Source organism: Chrysemys picta, chromosome 5 (genome assembly GCF_011386835.1).
Source record: "Chrysemys picta bellii isolate R12L10 chromosome 5, ASM1138683v2, whole genome shotgun sequence".
Classification (NCBI taxonomy): domain Eukaryota; kingdom Metazoa; phylum Chordata; order Testudines; family Emydidae; genus Chrysemys; species Chrysemys picta.
The window spans coordinates 57,885,544-57,906,759 of NC_088795.1; the positions used below are offsets into that span (position 1 = coordinate 57,885,544).

Consider the following 21,216-nt stretch of genomic DNA (forward strand, 5'->3'; position numbering starts at 1 on the left):
AAAAATACTATTTATTTTGTTTTTTACAGTGCAAATATTTGTAATCAAGAATTTGTAATCAAGAATAAATATAAAGTGAACACCATACACTTTGTATTCTGTTTTGTAATTGAAATCAATATATTTGAAAATGTAGAAAACATCCAAAAATATTTAAATAAATAGTATTCTATTATTGTTTAACAGTGCAGTTAATCACTATTAATTTTTTTGACAGCCCTAATTCCTATAGCAGTAGAAAAACCAATTGGTGTCTGCTATGTCTGCACTATGGAGTTATGGCGGTATAGCAACATAGCTGTGCTGGTATAGTCTCCATCAACACTTAAAATGCTACAGCTGTGCTGCTGTAGCACTTCAGTGTAGACCAGACCTCCAGACGTTTTAATCCAGACCTTGAGTTCCCGCCGGGGAGCGAGGTCCAGGGCTTGCCCCGCTCTGGTGCTCCAGCCAGGGAGTGGGGTCGGAAGCAGCGGCATGTCCCCGCTGCAGCTCCTACATGTTGGGGCAGCTAGTGGGCTCTGAACGCTGCCCCCGCAGCTCCCATTGTCTGGGAACCCTATGGCCAATGGGAGCTGCAGGGGCGGTGCCAATGGATGGGGCAGGTTGCAGAGCTGCCTGGCCGCGCCTCCACGTAGGAGCTGGAAGGGGGACATGCTGCTGCTTCTGGGAGCTGCTTAAGGTAAGAGCCACCCGGAGTCTGCACCTCTGACCCCCTCCCGCACCTCAACCCCCTGCCCCAGCCCTGATCCCCACCACGCCCTCCGAACCCCTCTGTCCCCGCCTGGAGCAACCCCTCATCCCCAGCCCCATCCAAGAGCCCGCCCACCCAGCTGGAGCCCGCTCCCCACCCCTAGCCCGGAGATCCTCCTGCACCCTGAACTCCTCATTTCTGGCCCCACTCCAGAGCCCACACCCCTAGCCAGAGCCTTCATCCCCTGTGCCACCCCAACCCCCAATTTCGTGAGCATTCATGGCCCGCCATACAATTTCCATACCCAGATGTGGACCTTGGGCCAAAAAGTTTGCCCACCCAGGTGTAGATGGGAACGGTTCTCCTGCTGCTGTAGGTAATCCATCCCCCTGAGAGGTGGTAACTAGGTTGACGGAAGAATTCTTCAGTTGACCTAGCGCTGTCTACACTGGGGGTTAGGTCGGCTTAACTACATCTGTTTGCGGTGTGTATTTTCACACACACACACACACACACACACACACACACACACACACACACACACACACACACACACACACACACACCGAGAGACATAGCTATACCTATGTAACTTTACAGTGTAGACCAGTCCATGCTCATAGTCTACACTACAGACCTATATCAATATAACTACATCACTCCAGGGTATGGAAAATCTACACATAGTTATAGTGACCTAACCCCCATGTAGACAGCGCTATGTTGACGGGAGAGTTTCTGCCATTGACATAGCAACCACCTCTCGTGGAGGTGGATTAACTATGCTGACAGGAGAAGTGCTGTATGTGAAGAAAAGCCTTCATTTAGACTTCCTCACATGCATTTAGCAATGGGAAGCTTATACATCACCCTATATAACCCCTCTGAATTGGGCTCATCACACTAATGCCACCGGAATATTTTTTTCTTCTGGAAAACTTAATACTCATTTAGTCCCAGTAGTCACACTTTTCCTGCCACCCCATTGCCTCCAGAAAAGTGCTGGCATTTGGTTGAATTTCCTCACCTGCTTAATATCTTACACCAAAGTTATAGCCATGACTGCACAATGTGCAACATTTCCAAATTTCCTGTCCAGAGCACTGACAGTACATATGCAGTTGGACAAGACCACAGGGATTAGTTCATTTTTATGGAGCTTCCAAACCTGTCACTTGACAGCAAGGGTCTGATTCTCAGGGATTCATTGGTATTCAAAGAAGCTTGTTTGCAGTTTGCACCAGGCTCTTCTCCAGAACCATGCATGCTCCATCTGTGCTGATAACACAGTGTTCTTTGGCACAGCAAACTGGAGGAAACCAGCAAGTGAATTCATTTCATTACCCCAGACATTATGTGAATGACAAAGCGCTTTTATATTATACGCTGCTGTCAATTCAGTGCCACCTGTACGTCTTTTTTTTTTTTTTTAAAGCAGACTGTCTCTTCAGGAGTGATGATAAGACTTCAGGCTTGAGGGCCTGTATGTCATATCAATCTGTCATAATGACCTTGCTAAATAGTAATTTATATGATATCTTACTTTAATTAATCAATATTAACAATTCCCTGAGGTACTCTGTCAATGCATTTAAACCTGTCTGTATTTTAAAGCGTTGTAACAAGAAGGGAGTGTTAGGAAGCATAAACCAAGATTAATATAAACAACCAACACACAACAGATTCTGATAGCTGTTTAGTTGTGTTAGAATTAAAGACTCAGTAAGCAATAACCTTTTTTTATCCATTAACCACGGGAACAATTACCTGTCATCAGTTGAAGAACCTCGTTAGAATGCATTTGCTACCATGGGCTGTTTTTGTTTTTCTACTCACTGGTTTATGTATGATGTGCAGTTTTGGCAATCGGATTTTCCTCTTTACCATGAGTGGTTCCAAATTAAATAGACTCAGGATCCAGTGGTTCAGTAGCAGAGTTTAATGGGGATTCCAGCATCTGATTTTACTTAATTTTTAAATTAGAAACACTTTTTTGCTCCTTTCCAAGATTCATGTAATGATTTGGAATGGAAAGATTATATTAATGTCAAGACAGCAAGAAACATCAAATAGAGAACATGTAATGCTATAGCCAGGTGCCCCTCCCCTCTCCCAATAGTTCACTGAAAGTATCATGATGTGATCCTGTTTGCATACTTATTTTTATGTGGTCTCAAGGAAGATTAGAGAAGGGTTTCTGTTTGTTATAGTGCAGAAGAATCTAAAACATCTGATTAATCTATACCCCGTTGTCTCTGAGTTTAAGTATCCTTGATAAAATCCTCCCTCCAGTGTCATTAAAAATAAAACAAAACCCCATCTTTGATTATCTCTGATTTAACTTTCAGGGTATTAACTTTTTTTTAATAAGATCTCAAAGAGTTTTCAAGCTACTTTTATTTATCATAGACCATCCAGTGCATGTGGTCCAGAATGCAAAAAGATTAAAATAGACTTCAGATGCTAGGAATGGGTGGTGTTAGTATATAGCCTTTTTGTCTCTTTTTGGAAAAGACATAAAACCAGGAGAACCAGAAGAAGAGGTATATGGAAGGAAGGTGGAAAGACCTTAATTATGGGCCTTTTTCTGTAATACCTTACTCTCAAGGAGTCCCACCTGCCAGAGTAAAAGTTTGTGGAATCAAGCCTTGCTTATGATCATAAATTAAATTCAGTTAAAATAAATAAACATGTAATTCTGTAAAACAGACAGTATGTTCATTCTGTAATTGACTTACTCCTTGAATTTGTCTGTAACCTATATAGTGGCATGTTGTTCTGATTTTCAACAATAGTCTTGTTTAAATATGAATGGCAAAGGCTAACATTTTGTAAACAAAGATCTCATTCTTGCCTGAAATGGATATTAAATTAATCTTCTAACTTATTATAAACACAGATACAGAGTCACTAGTTTGTAGGTATCAGGAGTCTCAGTCTTAAGCCTTTCAGACTGCACTGTTGTAGTGCAGCCAGCAGGATACTCAATTCCACTCACTATTTTGTGTATGATTCGGTGTAGCAATGTGTAGATTCTGTGTTTAGATGTTGCTTGTAATTATTAGAACTGGGAGCACTGGCTGTTGGGAGTCTGAAAGGACAGGAAACAGGAAAGAGGGGGAGGAGTTGAGGACACAGAGTGAGAGTTACAGAGGGTGCATCAGCAGCTTGGAAAAATGTTTCCACTTTAAAAATAAAGTCCTGTTGAAGTTTGTTAGTACCTTGCCTGGCTGATACAACATTTTGGCGATGAGGATGGATCTTCTGCCTCTGAACTCACCTGCACCCTTTCTGCAAAGCCCATGTGAGCCTCCAATTGCCTTTACTGCCTGGATCCATATGTTTGAGATTTTCTGCTTGCAATCAGTGCAACAGAGATTTCTGAAGTAAGAAAGCAAGCTCTGCTAATCGACTGCCTTGGAGTAGAAGGGCAGTGTATATTTTACACGTTTCCCCTTGCAGATGATAAATATGAGACTGCACTCACTGCATTAAAGAACTTTTTTGTGCCAAAAGTGAATGTAGTAGCTAATCGTTACAGATTTCGCCAGCATGAGCAGAAACCAGGGGAGACTATAATGCAGTATATTGCTTCCCTGAGGAGTCTGATTGTAACTTGTGACTTTGGGAATATGGCAGATGAGATGATTAGAGACCAGCTCATTGAGAAAACAACCATGCTTCGTGTAAGAGAACTCTTTCTTCTAGAACCACAACTTACACTAGAAAAAGCAATAACCATTGCTACTCAGATTGAGTCAGCTACAGCTGAAGCCAAAATAATGAGCAGGGATACAGGAGACACCGTCCAGGCTGTGACTCCTTTGCAGAAAAGTTCACTATCACTGCAGACAAACAATTGCAAGAGGAGAACTAATGAAAAGACACTGAATCAGCAAATTCAAAATTAGGGTTACCATATTCAAACATTTAAAAAAGAGGACACTCCACGGGGTCCAAGTCCCGCCTCTGGTCCCGCCCCAACTCCGCCCCTTCTCCGGCCCCGGCCCTGCCCCCGGCCCCGCCCCAACCCCATCCCTTTCCTGCCCCCATTCCAACCCCTTCCCCAAAGTCCCTGCCCCAACTCTGCCCCCTCCTCTGAGCACCCTGCATTCCCCCTCCTCCCTCCCGCTCTGATCTTGGTTGGGGGTTGCTAAGTGCTTCCCTGCTCCCCACTCGCCCTGCAGCCCCTACACCCCCCGCCCCTGCAGCCTCTGCTCCCCCCGCCTGCCCTGCCCCTGCACCCCCCTTCCCCTGCAGCCTCTATGCCCCTGCCTGCTCTGCTCCTCCTCACCCTGCAGCCTCTGCATCCCATCGCCTGCCCTGCCCCTGCCTGCTCTGCTCCTCCTCGCCCTGCAGCCTCTGCACCCCATCGCCTGCCCTGCCCCTGCCTGCTCTGCTCCTCCTCGCCCTGCAGCCCCTGCACCCCCGCCCCTGCAGCCTCTGCACCCCCTACCTGCCCTGCCCCTGCACCCCCCTGCCCCTGCAGCCTTTGTGCCCCCCACCTGCCCTGCTCCTCCTTGCCCTGCAGCCCCTGTGCCCCCTGCCCCTGCCTGCCCTGCTCCTCCTAGCCTTGCAGCCTCTGCACCCCCCGCCGCCTCCTCTGTGCCCCCTGCTCCCCACTCGCCCTGCAGCCTCTGCGCCCCTGTCTGCCCTGCCCCTGCAGCCTCTATGCCCCTGCCTGCCCTGCTCCCCCACTCACCCGGCAGCCTCTGCCAGGCGGGGGCTTCGGATGCTCAGCGGTGACCGGGGCAGCGCAGGTCCCTGCAGCCCCGGCACACGCCACACTCCCTGCCCCACGCCGCAGCCTCCTTTCTGCCACGCGGGGTGACGGGGCCGCAGGAAGGGTCCCCCAGTGGCCGGGGAGTCCCCGCCCGCGAGGGAAACCCGAGCAGCTGTCTGGGCCTGGCCTCCCCAGGGTCCTGCGGGCTCGGCTGGGGCGCGCGGTCCGTCCGGCCTCCGGGGGCAGCAGCGGCCCCTTCGCCGCTTTCTGCGGCTGCGCCCCCCCCTTCCCTCGCCCGAGCTTGCTACAATGTAGCCGGGCGGCTGGGCTGCGCTGCGGACCCGACGGGTTGTGCTGGGGCCGGTCGGACCCTGGCTTATGCTGCCTCCCTATTTCCCCGGACATGTCCAGCTTTTTGGCAATTCCCCCCGGGCAGGGATTTGAGTACCAAAAAGCCGGACATGTCCGGGGAAATCCGGACGTATGGTAACCCTATCAAAATACAGTAAAAGCATGCTTTCGCTGTGGATCCCCACAGTACCTTGCAAGCCACACAGGATGTCCAGGAACAGTAGCTCAGTGCAATCATTGCAAAAAGATTGGGCATTTTGCTAAAGTATGTCGCAGTAGCCAGTTCAATCAACAAGTGCATGCAGTTACAATACCAGATTTTACTGTGCTGAGCGTGGACAAAACCACTACTGCACATATTCCAGAACAGATAAAGTGCACTGTAAACATTTCCGCCATACTCTCAGGCAAATCACACTCTGTTCAGCTAATGTTGGACACTATACTACCTGATTCCAGCTATTTGCATTACTTTAAATATGTGCCTCTTACTGAACCCAAACTTCAGTTGGTGTGCTATTTGAAAAACCATATTCCAGTACATGGCTGCCTGCCAGCAATAGTTACTTTTGGTGGTTGCTGTGTAACTGCAGAGTTCTATATTGTCCACAAAGGCACTCCTATCCTTGGCAGAGATTTATTGGCTGCTTTAAATCTCAGGGTAGTTAATGGACTAATTGATCTTCTTCAGCAAAGCACTCTTGCGGTACACACACTAGTTTCAGCTGGGACCCAACACCAGGTTGAGGAGAAACTCGGCTGTGCTTATGGGTTTCTGCATAAAGTTAAAATGCGGACTAATATGATGCCTGTACGACAGAAATTACGGCGCTTACCATTTTCAGTCAGGGAAGCTGTTTCAGAGGAACTTAGAAAACTTGTTCAAAAGGACATTATTGAAGAGATTAACTCCTCGGAATGGGTTTCACTTATAGTAGTGACACAGAAGAAGGGTGGAGGCATTCGCCTTTGTGTGGACTTAAGGGAGCCAAATAAAGCTATTGTGATTGACAACCATCCTCTTTCTCACATAGAAGTATTTGCAGAACTCCGTGGAGCAAAGATGTTTTCTACTCTTGATTTGCAGAGCGCATACCACCAGGTTATATTGCATGAAGATAGCCGAGACCTCACAGCATTTATTACACAAGGGACTATTTTGTTTTAAACGTGTTCCATACGGTCTCGCATCAGCCCCAAGTGCCTTCCAAAAAATGTCTTTGTTTCTGAAGAATCAACATGGAGTTCAATGCTATTTGGATGATGATATTGTGTTTGGAAATACAACTGAGGAGCATGACAATAACCTGCAGTCTGTATTAAACTGCATCAGCAAAGCAGGCCTCAAGCTCAATAGGTCCAGATGCAAATTTAGAGAAACTGAACTCTCCTTTCTGGGGCATACAATTTCACAGGCTGGACTAAAACCTGATCCAGATCATATCCTGGCAATTTCAAATGCTCCTCCTCCAGCAGATTTGCAAACCTTGCATTCCTTCTTGGGTCTTACCTCCTGGTATGCAAAATTCATTCCCAATTATGCTTCTATCATTGAACCGCTACGAGAATTACTACGGAGATGTTCAACCTTAGTGTGGACAACGGATGCACAAGCTAGTTTCGAAAAGATGAAAGACTTGATTGTACATAGTCCAGTACTTGCACTACTTCAGTCCCGCATTGCCCACAATTGTAACCACTGATGCTTCTGATTATGGACTTGGGGCTGTCCTCACACAACTTCATGAGGACAACACAGAGAGGACTGTTGCATTTGCTTCAAGGACACTAAGTAATGCTGAGAGAAAATATTCTACAGTTGAAAAAGAAGCACTTGCTTGTGTCTGGGCTACTGAAAAATGGAGAACTTACCTGTGGGGCCGCACGTTCAAGTTGCGCACAGACCACAGCCCTTTGACGACGTTGCTCACCATGAAAGGACTGGGAAGAGCAGGATATCGTATTGCTAGATGGTCTGCAAGACTACTCTTTCATTTATGAACTGGAATATAAGCCTGGAAACAAAAATGTGATAGCTGATTGCCTTTCTCGCCTGCCTTTGCCTTCACCAGATGATCCACCGGAGGATGAGGATGTAGTAGTTGCGCTTATTACAATCACTCTTAGTGCAGTTACAAGAGAACAATTTCAAGCTGCTTGTTCAGCGTGTCCAATTCAACAAAAACTACGGGAATTTGTGACAAAGAGATGGCCCAGTAACCCTAAAAACCTTGACCCAGTTTTGCTGCCTTATTTTAGAGTTTGTGATGAACTTTCTTTGCTCGATGGCTGTGTGCTATGAGGTATACACCAGCTACTTGTGCCAGAAGAATTACATTCAAAACTCATCAAGGAATTGTCAGAACCAAACAACGACTACGGAATCTGTATTGGTGGCCAGGGATGGACTCTCAAACTGAAGCACTCATAAAATCCTGTGTCACTTGCCAAATGCATGATAAGACAGCAGTGACATGTACCCCTCCATTACAGCCTGTTCCTCTTCCTGAATCTGCATGGGAAAAAGTGGCAATTGACTCTGTAGGACCCTTTGATACTGCTCCAATTGACTGTCGTTATGCCATCACTTTAGTAGACTATTTCAGTAAATGGCCTGAGGTAGCGTTTTACATCGCAAATCTCTTCTGCTGCAGTAATTAAGTTCCTCTCTTCAGTTTTTAGCAGGGAAGGTAATGCCAAAGAACTGGTTTCAGATAATGGTAGTCAATTTACTTCCCTGGAATTTGAAACTTTTCTAGCAGAGAAGAACATTTTACACAGGAGGTCATCCCTACATTACCCTCAAGCCAATGGGGAAATCGAATGGTTTAACAGAAGTTTGAAAGAGAGTTTGCAAATGGCTCAACTGGAAGGGCGATTGTGGATACCCTTCACTACTGATTTCTTGCAAGCATACCGGGCTACACGATATGCCACAACACAAAGATCACCCGCAGAGTTACTGCATGGAAAACAGATGAATACTAAACTGAACATTGCTGGATTGATAAAGGCATGACCTGAGGCCCCAACCAAGGATGATGTGAGAAAAACAGTTGAACAGAACCAAGCAAAGTATAAGGCTTTCACAGACAAGTGGCAGGGTGCTAAGGAACCAAAGTTTGAGTGTGGTTCCTTTGTTAGAATACGAAAAGCTGGAATTTTACGCAAAGGGGACCATAAATTCACAGCTCCTCTTAAAATCATAGAGAAGAAGGGACCTTACACCTATTCACAGAATAAATAGTGTGTTATTTAAGTGCAACAATCTACAAAGAAACATGTTTTTATAAAGTGACTTTATGATGAGATGACCGTTAAAGTCTTGTATATTTTATTGATGGGTTCAGTTTTGACTTCTGACAGTTGCTGTCATGAAAAATGCCAGGCATCATATTTCATAGAAAAGAGTTTTGCAAATCCACCTACATTTTAAAACAGCTGTGAAAGTTACTGCTCTGAATCCATTGTTTACCCTATTTTATATACAGTGTATTATAATACATTTAAACTCCCACAGTGGCCATATTAAAATCAAAACTAGAAACAAAGCTCCTCCTCCTAACCTAGCTCAATGAGCCTCATGGCTTTTAGAAACCCTATTTCCATAATATCAGAAATTTTAGGAGATTTAGAGCTGAATTTTCAAAAAGTCTTTAAATCTGCACACCTTTATTTGTGTGCACACAAATATTTGCATCTGCAGCTGCCATTCTTGTGTGTACATTTAGTTTTTGCATGCACAAATAGCTGTGTGTGCAAAATTGCTAGTATGAATGCCGAAATCCTATTGAGTCCCCTTAGCAAATGTGATTCTTAAATGTTTAGGACACAGTGGAATGTAGCAGTAAAGTAGAATAGAGGGAACTGTTTAAATAAAAGACAACAGGCAGAACCAGAGAGTCAAGAAAAGTGTTTGATCTCTTTTTCTTTTTGTAATCTCAGGGCTAGTTTTTTGGGGTGGGGCTAACAGGAGGGTAATCTTTGAGAAGTTCTAGTGTTTTGCCCCAGGAGTGAATAATGGAATCCTCTCCCACAAATTTTACTATTTTTAAAAAGCGAAAATACTTTCTAATATTTTAAGGATGATTATTCACAGTATTTTCTGAAGTATGAATTTCAAATATGTCATTAACAAATTCCACACAACCAAGTGAACCCTCTGATTGTGAAGGAGAGTCAGTGATGATTGAGGAGTTATTTGAAAACAGTGAAAATTTAATAGTGGATTACTAACATAGTCACTAGAGTCATTAGTTTCTGATGTGACAGCTGCTTTTTATTCCATGAAGTGAGTAGAAAGATTTCCTTCTCAGTGGAAAGAATGTGATTCTCAGAGCACAGGAATACGTTGGAAAGAAGAAAATAAAAGGTTCCATTTTAGACAGTCTTCAGGTTTTTGGATGGTGGTTGGCTGGTAGCAAGTTGACAGAAAATATTATCTGACTGGTATTTTAAAATAAGATTTAAATAATTGATTTAATGAGAGAGAATATTCAGTTACAGAAATAATTGGTTGGCACAGCCTTTAGAACATAATTATTTAGTCCCAGTTAGAAAGGACTGCACCTTTAATCAGGGTGCCTAATTTGATTTTTTAAATGTAACTGTCGTTTGTCCAACAAGCACAGTAACAAATGAATTCTGAATTGTAGGAACTGATTAAAATGTTAATTACCATTGTTATAGTTTATGACATGTTGCTGACAGAGACTGTAATCAAAAAAAGTTGAAGTACTTAAAGACACAAAACATCTTGGGTAATTGGCTATCATTTTATTTGTTCCTCAGTGGCTTTTTCTTTAAAGTGAGTTTGATCTGCATCTTTTCATGAATATCCCCATATGGAAAACTCCCTGCCTCTTCTAAATAAGGGAGTCTGGGGAAAAAAAAACCTTCAATAAAGAAATTTCAAATCAAGTCTAGTTTAATTGTATTGATCACTAAGGAGAGAAAAATCAGTGAAATAGTTTTAAAAGCACTTGTAAATTTTTCAACGAGATAGACGTATTTTAGTTTTAAATCCTACTTCCATTTTAATATTAAGAGGTAGAGGACAATTTTGGATTTAAACTAACAAAAGTTTCTAAATTATTGACTTCAAATTTGATATACTTCCATTCAGGAATCTTGCATTTTGTTGTTTCCTTTAGGATTATTATAATATTGTTGTCTGATTTCACAGATACACACATTCTGCCATTAATTTAACTTTGATAAAATCTTTTATGTATGTACAGATTTAGATTTTTTTTTCCTTTATGGTCATTTGTTAGATGCAAAAACCTGCAGTGAAATTGATCTGGAAAACTCTGTAGATTGGGAAGTGAAAACGATTACTAGTGCTATGAAGCAGTACCTGAGGTAAGGTTACATGTGTTAACTATTCATAATTGAACTCTAATTAGCACAGATTGATGACGATGATGTTTTATTGTTGTTTTGGTCACTCGTTTTTACTATTGTTTGGATGGAAGTCTACACTGACTACAAATCCACATATTTGTTTAAGACACTATATTTGCTTGGGGATGGGAGTTTCATAATTTCACAAAGAGCGGATTAAGATTAGTGACTGACAAACTTCAAAATGTTTAGAGGGGATAAACACCTAAGTGTTTGGCTGATTCTCTAGAAATCTTGGGTCTGCAGAATTGGCCTTTCTTACAAAATTTGCTGCTTCCAATCAGGTTAGGCTGTTCAACAGTATTTCTTAGGGTACTTTGGTAGAGCTGGTCCAAAAAAGGAGGGGGGGAAATCACAAAAATATCACTGAAAATAATTTGAAATTATGTTTACATTTTGAAATCGGAAAAATTTGACTAGCTTTATATTTTGCTACTTCTCCTGGTCCCAAGGAGTTGTAAAAGTTGCCAGGAGAAAAAGTAAGAGAAGTGCATCTTCAGAGGTTTGGGTCTGTTCTGTATGCAAACCAGTTTTCTGATTCTCTGAGATATTCAGCTGAATTATGTAAGATTATACAACTTTTTGTGTGTCCATTATAGTTTAATATGAACAAAACATTTTTGTTTTGTTTGTTTTTCCTGAGACCTAAACAGTGCTGGGTTTTCAATGATGAAAATCCATTTAAATTCAAATTCAAACTCTTTTATATTAATTTTCCTGGTATCAATAAAGTAAACTAAAAAATAATGGAGGCATTTTTCAGTATCAAGCTTGGCTCTTGAAGTATAGCTTATAGGCTTCAGGGAGGAGAAAACATATTTATTTAAATGCACAAAATAAATTAATATTGCTGATCCAGAAGATCCTGATATTTTCTACAGTAATTTTAAAACATGAATAAAATCAACTCAATATACATGAGTTTTTTAAAAAACGTTTGTCAATTTTTTCTGTGGTTGCTGTTAGTCAATAAGAATTTTATTTGTTGATGGACAATATTTTTTTATATATGACTTGCAATTTTGAGGCATTTTAAAGGGGCATGATTTTCAGATGGTTGGTACTCAGTACTTCCTGGATATTAGACCCCTTAATGCAGGGGTGAGCAAACTACGGCCCACGGGCTGGATCCGGCCCCTCAGGGCTTTGAACCCGGCCTGTGGAATTGCCCCCCGTGGCTCTGCAGACCCCGTGCCGCTCTCAGAAGCGGCCGGCACCATGTCCCTGCGGCCCCCGGGTGTGGGGGCAGAGGGCTCCATGCGTTGCCCTTGTCTCCAGGCACCGCCCCCTGCAGCTCCCATTGGCCAGGAATGGGGAACTGCAACCAATGAGAGCTTCGGGGGAGGTACCTGGAGGCGTGGCAAGGGCAGCGCACGCGGAGCCCTCCGCCCCCCCTCCCTGCCCCCAGAGGCTGCAGCGCTTCCTGGAGCAGCGCGGGGCCAGGGCAGGCATGCAGGGAGCCTGCCCTGGCCCTGGTGCACACCGCTACCACTCCAGAGCCCGAACCCTGCCTGGCTCCTGCCCCCCAACTCCTTGCCCTAAGCCCCCTGCCTGCACCTCGCACCCCTCCTGCACCCCAACTCCCTGCCCTGAACCCCATCATACACCCCACGACCCTCCTGCACCCCAACCCCCTGCCCTGAGCTCCTGCTGTACCCTGCACCCCCGTGCAACCCAACCCCCTGCCTTGAGCTCCCTGCCACACCCCTACTGCACCCCTCCTGCACCCCAACCCCCTTCCCTGAGCCCCCTCATACACCCCACACCCCTCCTTTGCCCCAATCCCTTGCCCTGAGCCTCTTCCTGCACACCGCACCCCCTCCCACACCCTGCACTCCCTCCAACACCCCAACACCCTGCCCTGGCCCTGCATACAATTTCCCGACCCAGATGTGGCCCTCGGCCCAAAGAGTTTGCCCACCCCTGCCTTAATGCCTGAAAGTTAGAGAGCCAAAAATTGAGGCATCCTAAATCACTAGTGAGTTTTGAAAATGGCTATCAGCTCTCCAGCACTTACTGCAAGAAAAAGATGATGCTGTTGAAAGAAAAGGTCTCTCTTTCTGTAACCTGAATCCCACAATCCTTTGTGCTTACATTGTGACAGGTTTCAGAGCGGTAGCCGTGTTCGTCTGTATCAGCAAAAACCACGAGGAGTCCTATTCACTCCACAATTTCACTCCATGCATCTGATGAAGTGGGTTTTAGCCCCCGAAAGCTTATGCCCAAATAAACTTGTTAGTCTCTAAGGTGCCACAAGGACTCCTCGTTGTTTTGTGCTTACATTGTGACTCACTAACTTGCGCAACTCAAATAGCAAATACTTGCAAAGAACGGTTGTGATCAGTTCATAGTTAACTAAATTTACAACAAAAATTCATAAAATATTTATGTTCAAATAAATTAAAGGAAATGATGATTTGTTCTTTAATATCTATGAACTAAAAAGAAGGTATATGAATGGATAGACTACAGTGAATTATTCATTTAGCTCTACCGTCGAAGGTTTTATATATTCCTTTTCATCTGATGTAATAAAATATTCTGTTGCACTTCCTTATTTTTAAATCCTTATTTTAAATCATCTGGCCACCTGACTCTCTCTATCGTCCTGGCCATGCAGGAAGAAAGATGAGATGCAATGGATGTGGTTTAATTGGGCCACAATTTTATTCACTTAAAATATCTGGGAATATCCAGCAATAAATTGTACAGTGCAGATCATCATTCTTTCCTTTATTGTTTCCACCTAATTGGGAGGTCAGCTATCAGACCTCCCCCTTCCCAGCCTGCACACAGCCAAACTGTGTTTAAGACCCTGTCGCGCTCTTCTTGTATGAGGGTTAGGAGTGGTAGAAAAAGGGGTGTGTGTGTGTGTTCTACCAGTCGTTAAAAACCACAAACCCAGCTTCCTTAGGGGAGGCATTCCCCAGTCTACTTCCAAGTGGGGGGTGGAAGACTGTTGTCCAGCTTGTCGGGGGAGAAGGTATAGCACTTCCCAGCTAGGAGAGGGAGCAAGGCTTAGAAGCTGCTGCAAAAGTGGGGAGTGGGTCAGCATGGCGATGCTGATTGATCCTCAGGGATCGAAAGGTCTGGAGAGTTCAAATCCTGGTGGGAGAAGCCCCTTTTCTCTGGATCAGGTAGAGCAGCACCCACCCTCTTGCCCCGTGAGGTGGCAAAATGCCAGGTTTAGTCAGGACCTGCTGTGGGCATCGGGCTAGCTGTTCCTTTTGGGGGTGGGGAGGAGAAACAGGGAAGGAATTTTTCCCTCACCACCAGATTGGCCTAGGTGGAGTGTGGGGGCGGGGGAGTTCACCTTCCCCACAGCAGGTTTAGGGAGGGCTTTGTTATGGTGAGTAGGGAAGGGAGTTAGGCTATGATGTTGCAACTCATTATGTAAGTGTGGGGCAGATGTCCAGTGCAGGTACGTCACAGGGAAATTATACAGTGACCAGATAAATGGCTTTCTGTAACCTACCTTAACCCTCATTTGAGATAGGGCGATGGTAAGGTTCTAGCAAGGCAAAAAACAAAACAAAAATAACACTCTGACTTGGCCAGTCAGGTGATGAGGGAAAAATTCCTCCCAGCCCTGAAATAAAAAGATGACGCAATGCCCCCAGCAGATCATGAAAAAAATAGTTCTGTTCTAATCCCATCGGTGGGAAGGTGGGTGTTACTATCCCATGATTGATTAAAGTAAGGGCTTCTCCAGGAATGCACAGGATATGACACCCTGCCCCGGGGATGGGGGGGTACAACTGGAGTGGATACATGTTCGGCCACATCCTGTTCCTCCCTTAGCTCCATTTAGATAAATTTCTCTTCCCCACCCTTGTAACCCAATTGTGCAGGGGTCCCTTAAAGGGGACACAGATCCACAACATTCAGTTTCAGTGAGCATATTTTTAAAAGAAACTGATGAACAATTAGTTACCCAGCATGCCTATATTTTATTAATCTGTAAGGCAATCTCAAAATGAACGGAAGGTGTTTATACTATATTGGAGGCCTCACTTCAACTGGTGGAGTTTAGGTCTTGGGTTTAACCATGTTGTTTTCCTAGTTTTGTGCTCTTAAATGTCACACTTCAGCTTGTACTATAAATCATTGAAATCCTGCAAGCTGCCCCCACCGGGGGCTCTCCCCAGTGGAAGGTGACACTGCATCATATTGAAAGACTTTCCTGCTCGGAATAAATGCGAATAGAAACAAATGTACAGGAGCTTACTGTATTTAGTGATTCCATGTCGTCTTTGTCTTCCAGAAGTCTTCCAGAGCCCCTAATGACGTATGAGTTGCACAGAGAGTTCATCATTCCTGCCAGTAAATATTTGACTACAGTTCAAATAGAACTATTTTATAATAGCACTGTTTCAGCACTGAGGAGCAGACATTGAAAATGTAGTCTCAGATAAATTGCTCATTTCAACTGAATAAATAGCAGAGGTATAGGAAAAAATTGGAACCTTTTAAAAAAGAAAGTTGGGTATGTTAATATGAAGTTAAATAGGGGTATGCCGTCAATGCAATATATATAGAGATCTGTATATGTATAAGCATATGTATGTTCATAGATACATAAATGCATTGTATATTGATAGACTCCATGGGGCAAGTTTTTGCTTGGCTTAGTACATTTCACTCTGTTTTGATTATAGGAATTTTTTAGTTAGAATTTTAAAGTTCTAGATTTATTTCCTATACCAGTTATACCATAGTGAATATTATATACCCAATTTTCTTGCAGTAGTTTGGGACGGTAATATTTTCATCTCCTTAAGCCGTTTATAAAGAAATGAAATTTAGTAGGATACAGTATGCTGGGGGAGGGGGGAGACAAGCTCCCTTGGATCATAAAAATGACTGCCACCTGATCCTTGTTTTCAGAGCCATCTCCCTGGGAGGCTTGTATCCAAGCTGGCCTAAAGGTGCCTCAAATATTACTAGAAGAAAGGAATGTACAGGCCAAATTAAACTGTGGCAGTTAAAGTAAAGATTTAGAGAAGGTAGAGCAGGAGTTGTAGTTCAGCTGCATGATTTCTAATGTAAATTGTCTGAGGAGTAGAAATTGCATAAGAAAAAATGTTGACAGAATAGCCAACAAATATTTAGCTGATTTGCTTTCCAGCCTGTGGCACTTCTGGCAATCCATGAGAATTGAAGTTAAAAACAATTGTCCTCAAAATTTTACTTTATCTTTTTGACTAGTATTAAAGACTGGAAAAAACAGCAGAATGCTAGTTTCTAATCCTTGCTAGAGTATTTTCATATTTCAAAAAAGAAATAAAACTGTACTGAGCGGGTTTAGGTAGGGGTGTGTGTGTGTGCATGTATATACTTGCTTACACCATCATTGTGGTGATTGGATTTGATAAAACTAGATAGATGTTTTTTCGCAGAATTCACAAGTGACAACAAAGAGGAAATATTTTCTAACCTTATTGCATAGTTAGCCTTGAAATTCAGAGCCATACAGTGTAATTGAGGTGAAGAGCTTAGTAGAATTCAAGACATTTACATAAATAATGAATACATACAGAGTTACATGCGATAGGATTTAAAACATTCCCTTCCCCAAAGGAAATAACAGTTTAAGTTTTCTATATTTCTTTCCCCCCACCCCAATTTTATTAGGTCTACTGGAAGATGTTTGTTTACTGGTCTTAAGAATACAATATCCACAAGTACTAAAAAATTGCATAAGCCCATGTGTGCAATGGCTAAACTTGTCAAGCAAGGAGAAGAAACTTGAACAACACTACATTAAATTCAGCCATTCCATTTAAAAAAAAAAAAAGCTTCTAAGTATCTTTCTAACCTAAGGTATAAAATTGTAGTAGATAATAAGAAATGGGCAGTATTAAATTGCAGCAGAATGCAGTCCACCCCATTTTCTTAACAAGTATTGTTTGGGGCAATCAGTAGCCCTTGACAGTGACACATAATTCATTTGATGAAGCGTCACTTCATCTGGCATTCAGGATTCTACAGTACTCTGAAGGACTTTTACTTTGAAGAGAGTTGGATTGTTTTTTGGGGCTCTCTGAATTTGGCTGACCAGAAGTAAAACTGTTGGCTTGCTGGTGGCATTTTCCTCAGTGAAGTTCCACCAAGAATGTTCTCTACCAAAAATGTTTCCAAATCTATTAAAAGAAACACCTAGCAAAAATGGCATGTTTTTTTTTACAGTAAATACCTGATGTCTGGAATAAATTTAGGATAGTGCAGTCAGAGTAGTAGTAGTGGTTTCAGAACTTCTCAGGTTCACTGTATGTCCTAATGCCCATAATGGTTTTCTGTTATGTACCTTGCCTTCAGTACTAACTTACAAAATGATACGGTCTTACACACATCTTACTACAATCCATTCTTCAGATTTAGTTCTATTAAGAGAAACAATAATGTAAAATAAAAAAAGACTGATTTATTTTTTTCACATCTTACTAATCTTTTTCAGCTATTTAAGCCCTTGTGTGGCCTAAATTGTTTGTTTGCTATGTACAAGGAAGCCATTGCATCTTTACACCCAGCTGTGCTACCAATTACACCACTGCCAACAGTGAGAGATGTAGTTGATATCAAGAATCCTTTATCCTGGTAATCTAACTCTGCAGCCTTATCAGGGTTATTGGCCTACATCTTTAAAAAGTGTTCGTTTTTCTCTCCTGAACCCTTTAGTCCTCTCTGAATGTTATTTTCCGGTGTAGTTTCTAATGCAAGGTATTTTGAAGCAGTGTCAACAGCTGTCTAGCACAAACAAAACTCAATGTAAATGATAAGGATAATTAATAAGCTATGTCAAAAGGATAAAGAAGCATCCTTTCACACTTGGTTTTCACAATGAGATGCTGTAGCTAGTAATATAACCCCTTGCTTTGCAGTATTTTTCTAAGCATGTGTGTGATGCAGTAGAATATCTGCATCTTTTTTTAAAAAATATAGATGAGCAGAAAGAGGCATCCATTTACAAGTGAATTGAAAATCACTTCACAAAATAAGAAATGGGCAGATAGTACTAGAACAGGACGACTTGGAACACAACGTGCATGTATTGAGTTCTGCTCTATTTGGAGATATACAAGTGCAAAACCAAAGTATGCTAGGAATGTTTTGTTTTGGGGTTGGTGTGTATGGGTGGGGCAGGATTTCTATCTTTGAGATACAGTTACTTGTTTCTGTTATGTAGAAAGTGGCAGCCCTGAGACCAGAGTTAACGCTATCCACTTCTTGGTTCATAAACTTCCAGAGAAGAACAAAGAGATGCTGGACATTTTGGTGAAACATTTAGCAAAGTAAGCACCATGGCTTCTTTTATTAGTTTTCAGAGAGTTCTCCCCCTTCTTCCCTCCCCCCCCCCTCAATTTTTTTTTTCTATTTTATCTACAATTGGGCACATTGACTGTGGTTGGCACCAAGGCTGGTTGTGATGGTATTAGACACAGTATCAGGCACCAAACCTATGGAAGAAGATGAGAAGTTTGACTCGTGCTATGTGTGTTTTGGAAAAGAGGGCAGAAATCTAATCTGTTAATGAAGTCATATAAGTATTTACTTAGCAATTCTGCAAGCAATTGAGGGCTTGATTGAAGTGAGAAAGTGAATTTATACTTTCTCTTTGCAAATTCTGGCAAAGAGAATACTAGAGGTTTGTTAGCAAAATTAAGTTGGTTTCACACTTACCAAAGTCCAAGGCTAAGTGCATTGTACACATTTAAGTTCAATAAATGACGACTTTTGTTTCTTCTTAAAATGCAGATGGAAGAATGGGTTTCCTACTTTCCAAAATTCAACATGGTTTTATTTGAAGAAACTTTGTACAAAATAAACTTCTAAAATATGGATTAGGGAAATGTAATGTTTTCATTTGTAAAGTATACTTCAGTTTCCAAGAGTATTGGCAATTTTTCATAACTTGTTTCCTGTTTTTTTTCTTCCAATTCTTTTGAAAAAGCGTTGCAGACCATGCCAAGAAAAATCTAATGACTGTAGCAAATTTAGGAGTAGTATTTGGACCAACCTTAATGAGGCCACAGGAAGAAACTGTGGCAGCTATTATGGACCTAAAGTTTCAGAATATCGTGGTGGAAATCCTTATAGAAAACCATGAGAAGGTGAGACTCTGTGTCTGTTTAAAAATTTGCTCGATAGCATTATTATTATGCATAGAATGTGGCATGAAATAAACATTACATCTTACGGGCATATGATTTTACATATGTACATACAGATTTTTCACATGTGCCCCATTGCCCCTATAATTGTCATTTTTGAGTATATAAATTGAGCTATCAACATACACATCAAGCACCTTTAGATGTATATTTACTCAGAATGCACATACATCTGTGCTAATTGTATACACATGAGTTTTCATGAACACTTGCTCATGCACAAAGAAAGGGACGCCTTCTGTCTATTGGATGTGACAGCAGACTGGAAGTGAGAGAACCTATGCTCTGTTTTCTGCTTTACCATTAATTGTGCCTGAACTTGGTCATATCACTTAACCTTTCTGTGCCTGTTTTCCTCACCTGTAAAACAGGACTCATAGACTTTGAGCTTTACAGGAAGAAAGCACTGTTTGAGAGCTAGGTATCAATAATATTCTTATTTAAAAAAATCTCATTTAAAATATGTTTTCATTTTCTCAAGTCTTTGCTTTTCTAGTGTAAAAGTTACAATGGAAGCTGTTGCTGTTGGTTAAAGTACCCCACACAATGTTCCTCAGAGCAGACATTCAAAATATCATCATGCATCCTCTCTTGACTTCCCATCATTGCAGTCTAAACCCACCCAGGGGTTCTACTAGGCATCCCCTGCTTGACTTCCCCTTAGTGAGTCTTTGGGGCCCAGCTTGGCATCTTGAATTTAATCCCCCTTTTGTGAGGCCTCAGATGCCCTGCTTGGCTCTGTTGGGCTCCTACTGGGTATAATTCTTTATTGATTGGAGTGGTTGGGAGAAAGATGTGGCAAATCCCAAGCCTTCCCACTCACATTGTCAAAATGAGCGGTCACAGTAAATTGTGCAGAAATTAATAATATGATCTTCTCTCTCCTTTCTTATGTGCTTTGAGCAGTGAAATAGTTAATACTTGAAATGTCAGCATCATTAGCTATCTGAGTTAGTCTCCATTCAGATGAATGGGACAGCCTGCACCCCTTAGAACAATTGTTTCCGGTTCTGCAAAGGAACCCTTGGTTCATAACACTTGGTTCATATTTTTTGACGCTATCTCAGCAACTGTAACAACTAATATATAGAGAGTTTCAATTCTGGAGACCGAAAATAAAAAGGCTTCCCCATACTGGTACATAAAGGCTGAATCCAAGCCATGGTCCATTTAATTCCTGCTTATCTAGATCCCTAAACAACACACCGTTGGCAAACCAGGCTGGTTCTTTGCCATCTCAGCTGCTTATACACCTCTACCTCGATATAACGTGAATTCGGATATAACGCGGTAAACCAGCACTCCAGGGGGGCGGGGCTGCGCGCACCGGCGGATCAAAGCAAGTTCGATATAACGCGGTTTCACCTGTAACACGGTAAGATTTTTTGGCTCCCGGGGACAGCGTTATATCGGGGTAGAGGTGTATTTTTTTTAGAAACTGGACACTGGTTGAATGTTTGAACCAGCAGTTGTAGTGGCTTTTCTCGTTCCCTGTGAAAAGAAGCGTAGCAGAGAAGATGGGAATGGAAAGTACATCAAAGTGATACTGTATCAGCTTACACAACTCAATCTTTTATGCCTCCTTAGGATCTTGAAGGGCTATCATTTATATATTTTTCTAAAGGGGCTTTTAGTTTCTACCATTACCCTTGCCAGCAAGGGTCTACCTATCCCACTTCTCTGTTGTGCACAGTGTTGCTGTCCCCCAGACTGACAGGAATCTCCAAGACCAGTGAAGGGTGGACTCAGTGTATGATAGCTAAATGGGCAGGCAGACACCTGTAGGGGTGTCACAGCCATTATAGTCAGACTAAACACATTTTCTTTTAAAAACGAATCTTCTTTCCCTAGCTCTCAACAAGTAGTTGGTA

The 21,216-nt window shown here is 42.5% G+C and overlaps 1 protein-coding gene across 11 annotated transcripts in view; it reads left to right on the forward strand.

Annotated features, from left to right (window-relative positions):
* The window catches only part of ARHGAP10 (Rho GTPase activating protein 10), a 257,127-nt gene that overhangs the window by 163,929 nt on the left and 71,982 nt on the right, over positions 1 to 21,216 (forward strand). For 6 of the 11 annotated variants that reach the window (XR_010601805.1, XM_065597784.1, XM_065597785.1 and 3 more), the window contains 3 exons: positions 15,439 to 15,497; positions 18,361 to 18,466; positions 19,126 to 19,285. Coding sequence is in view for 9 of the 11 variants with exons in the window: in XM_065597784.1 (XP_065453856.1) it covers positions 15,439 to 15,497; positions 18,361 to 18,466; positions 19,126 to 19,285 (325 nt within the window). In the remaining 2 variants the exon portion in view is untranslated. Of the gene's footprint in view, positions 1 to 11,044; positions 11,133 to 15,438; positions 15,498 to 18,360; positions 18,467 to 19,125; positions 19,286 to 21,216 lie in introns of all 11 variants that reach the window. The other 5 variants (XR_010601804.1, XM_005284263.4, XM_042850264.2 and 2 more) reach the window with 1 other exon arrangement.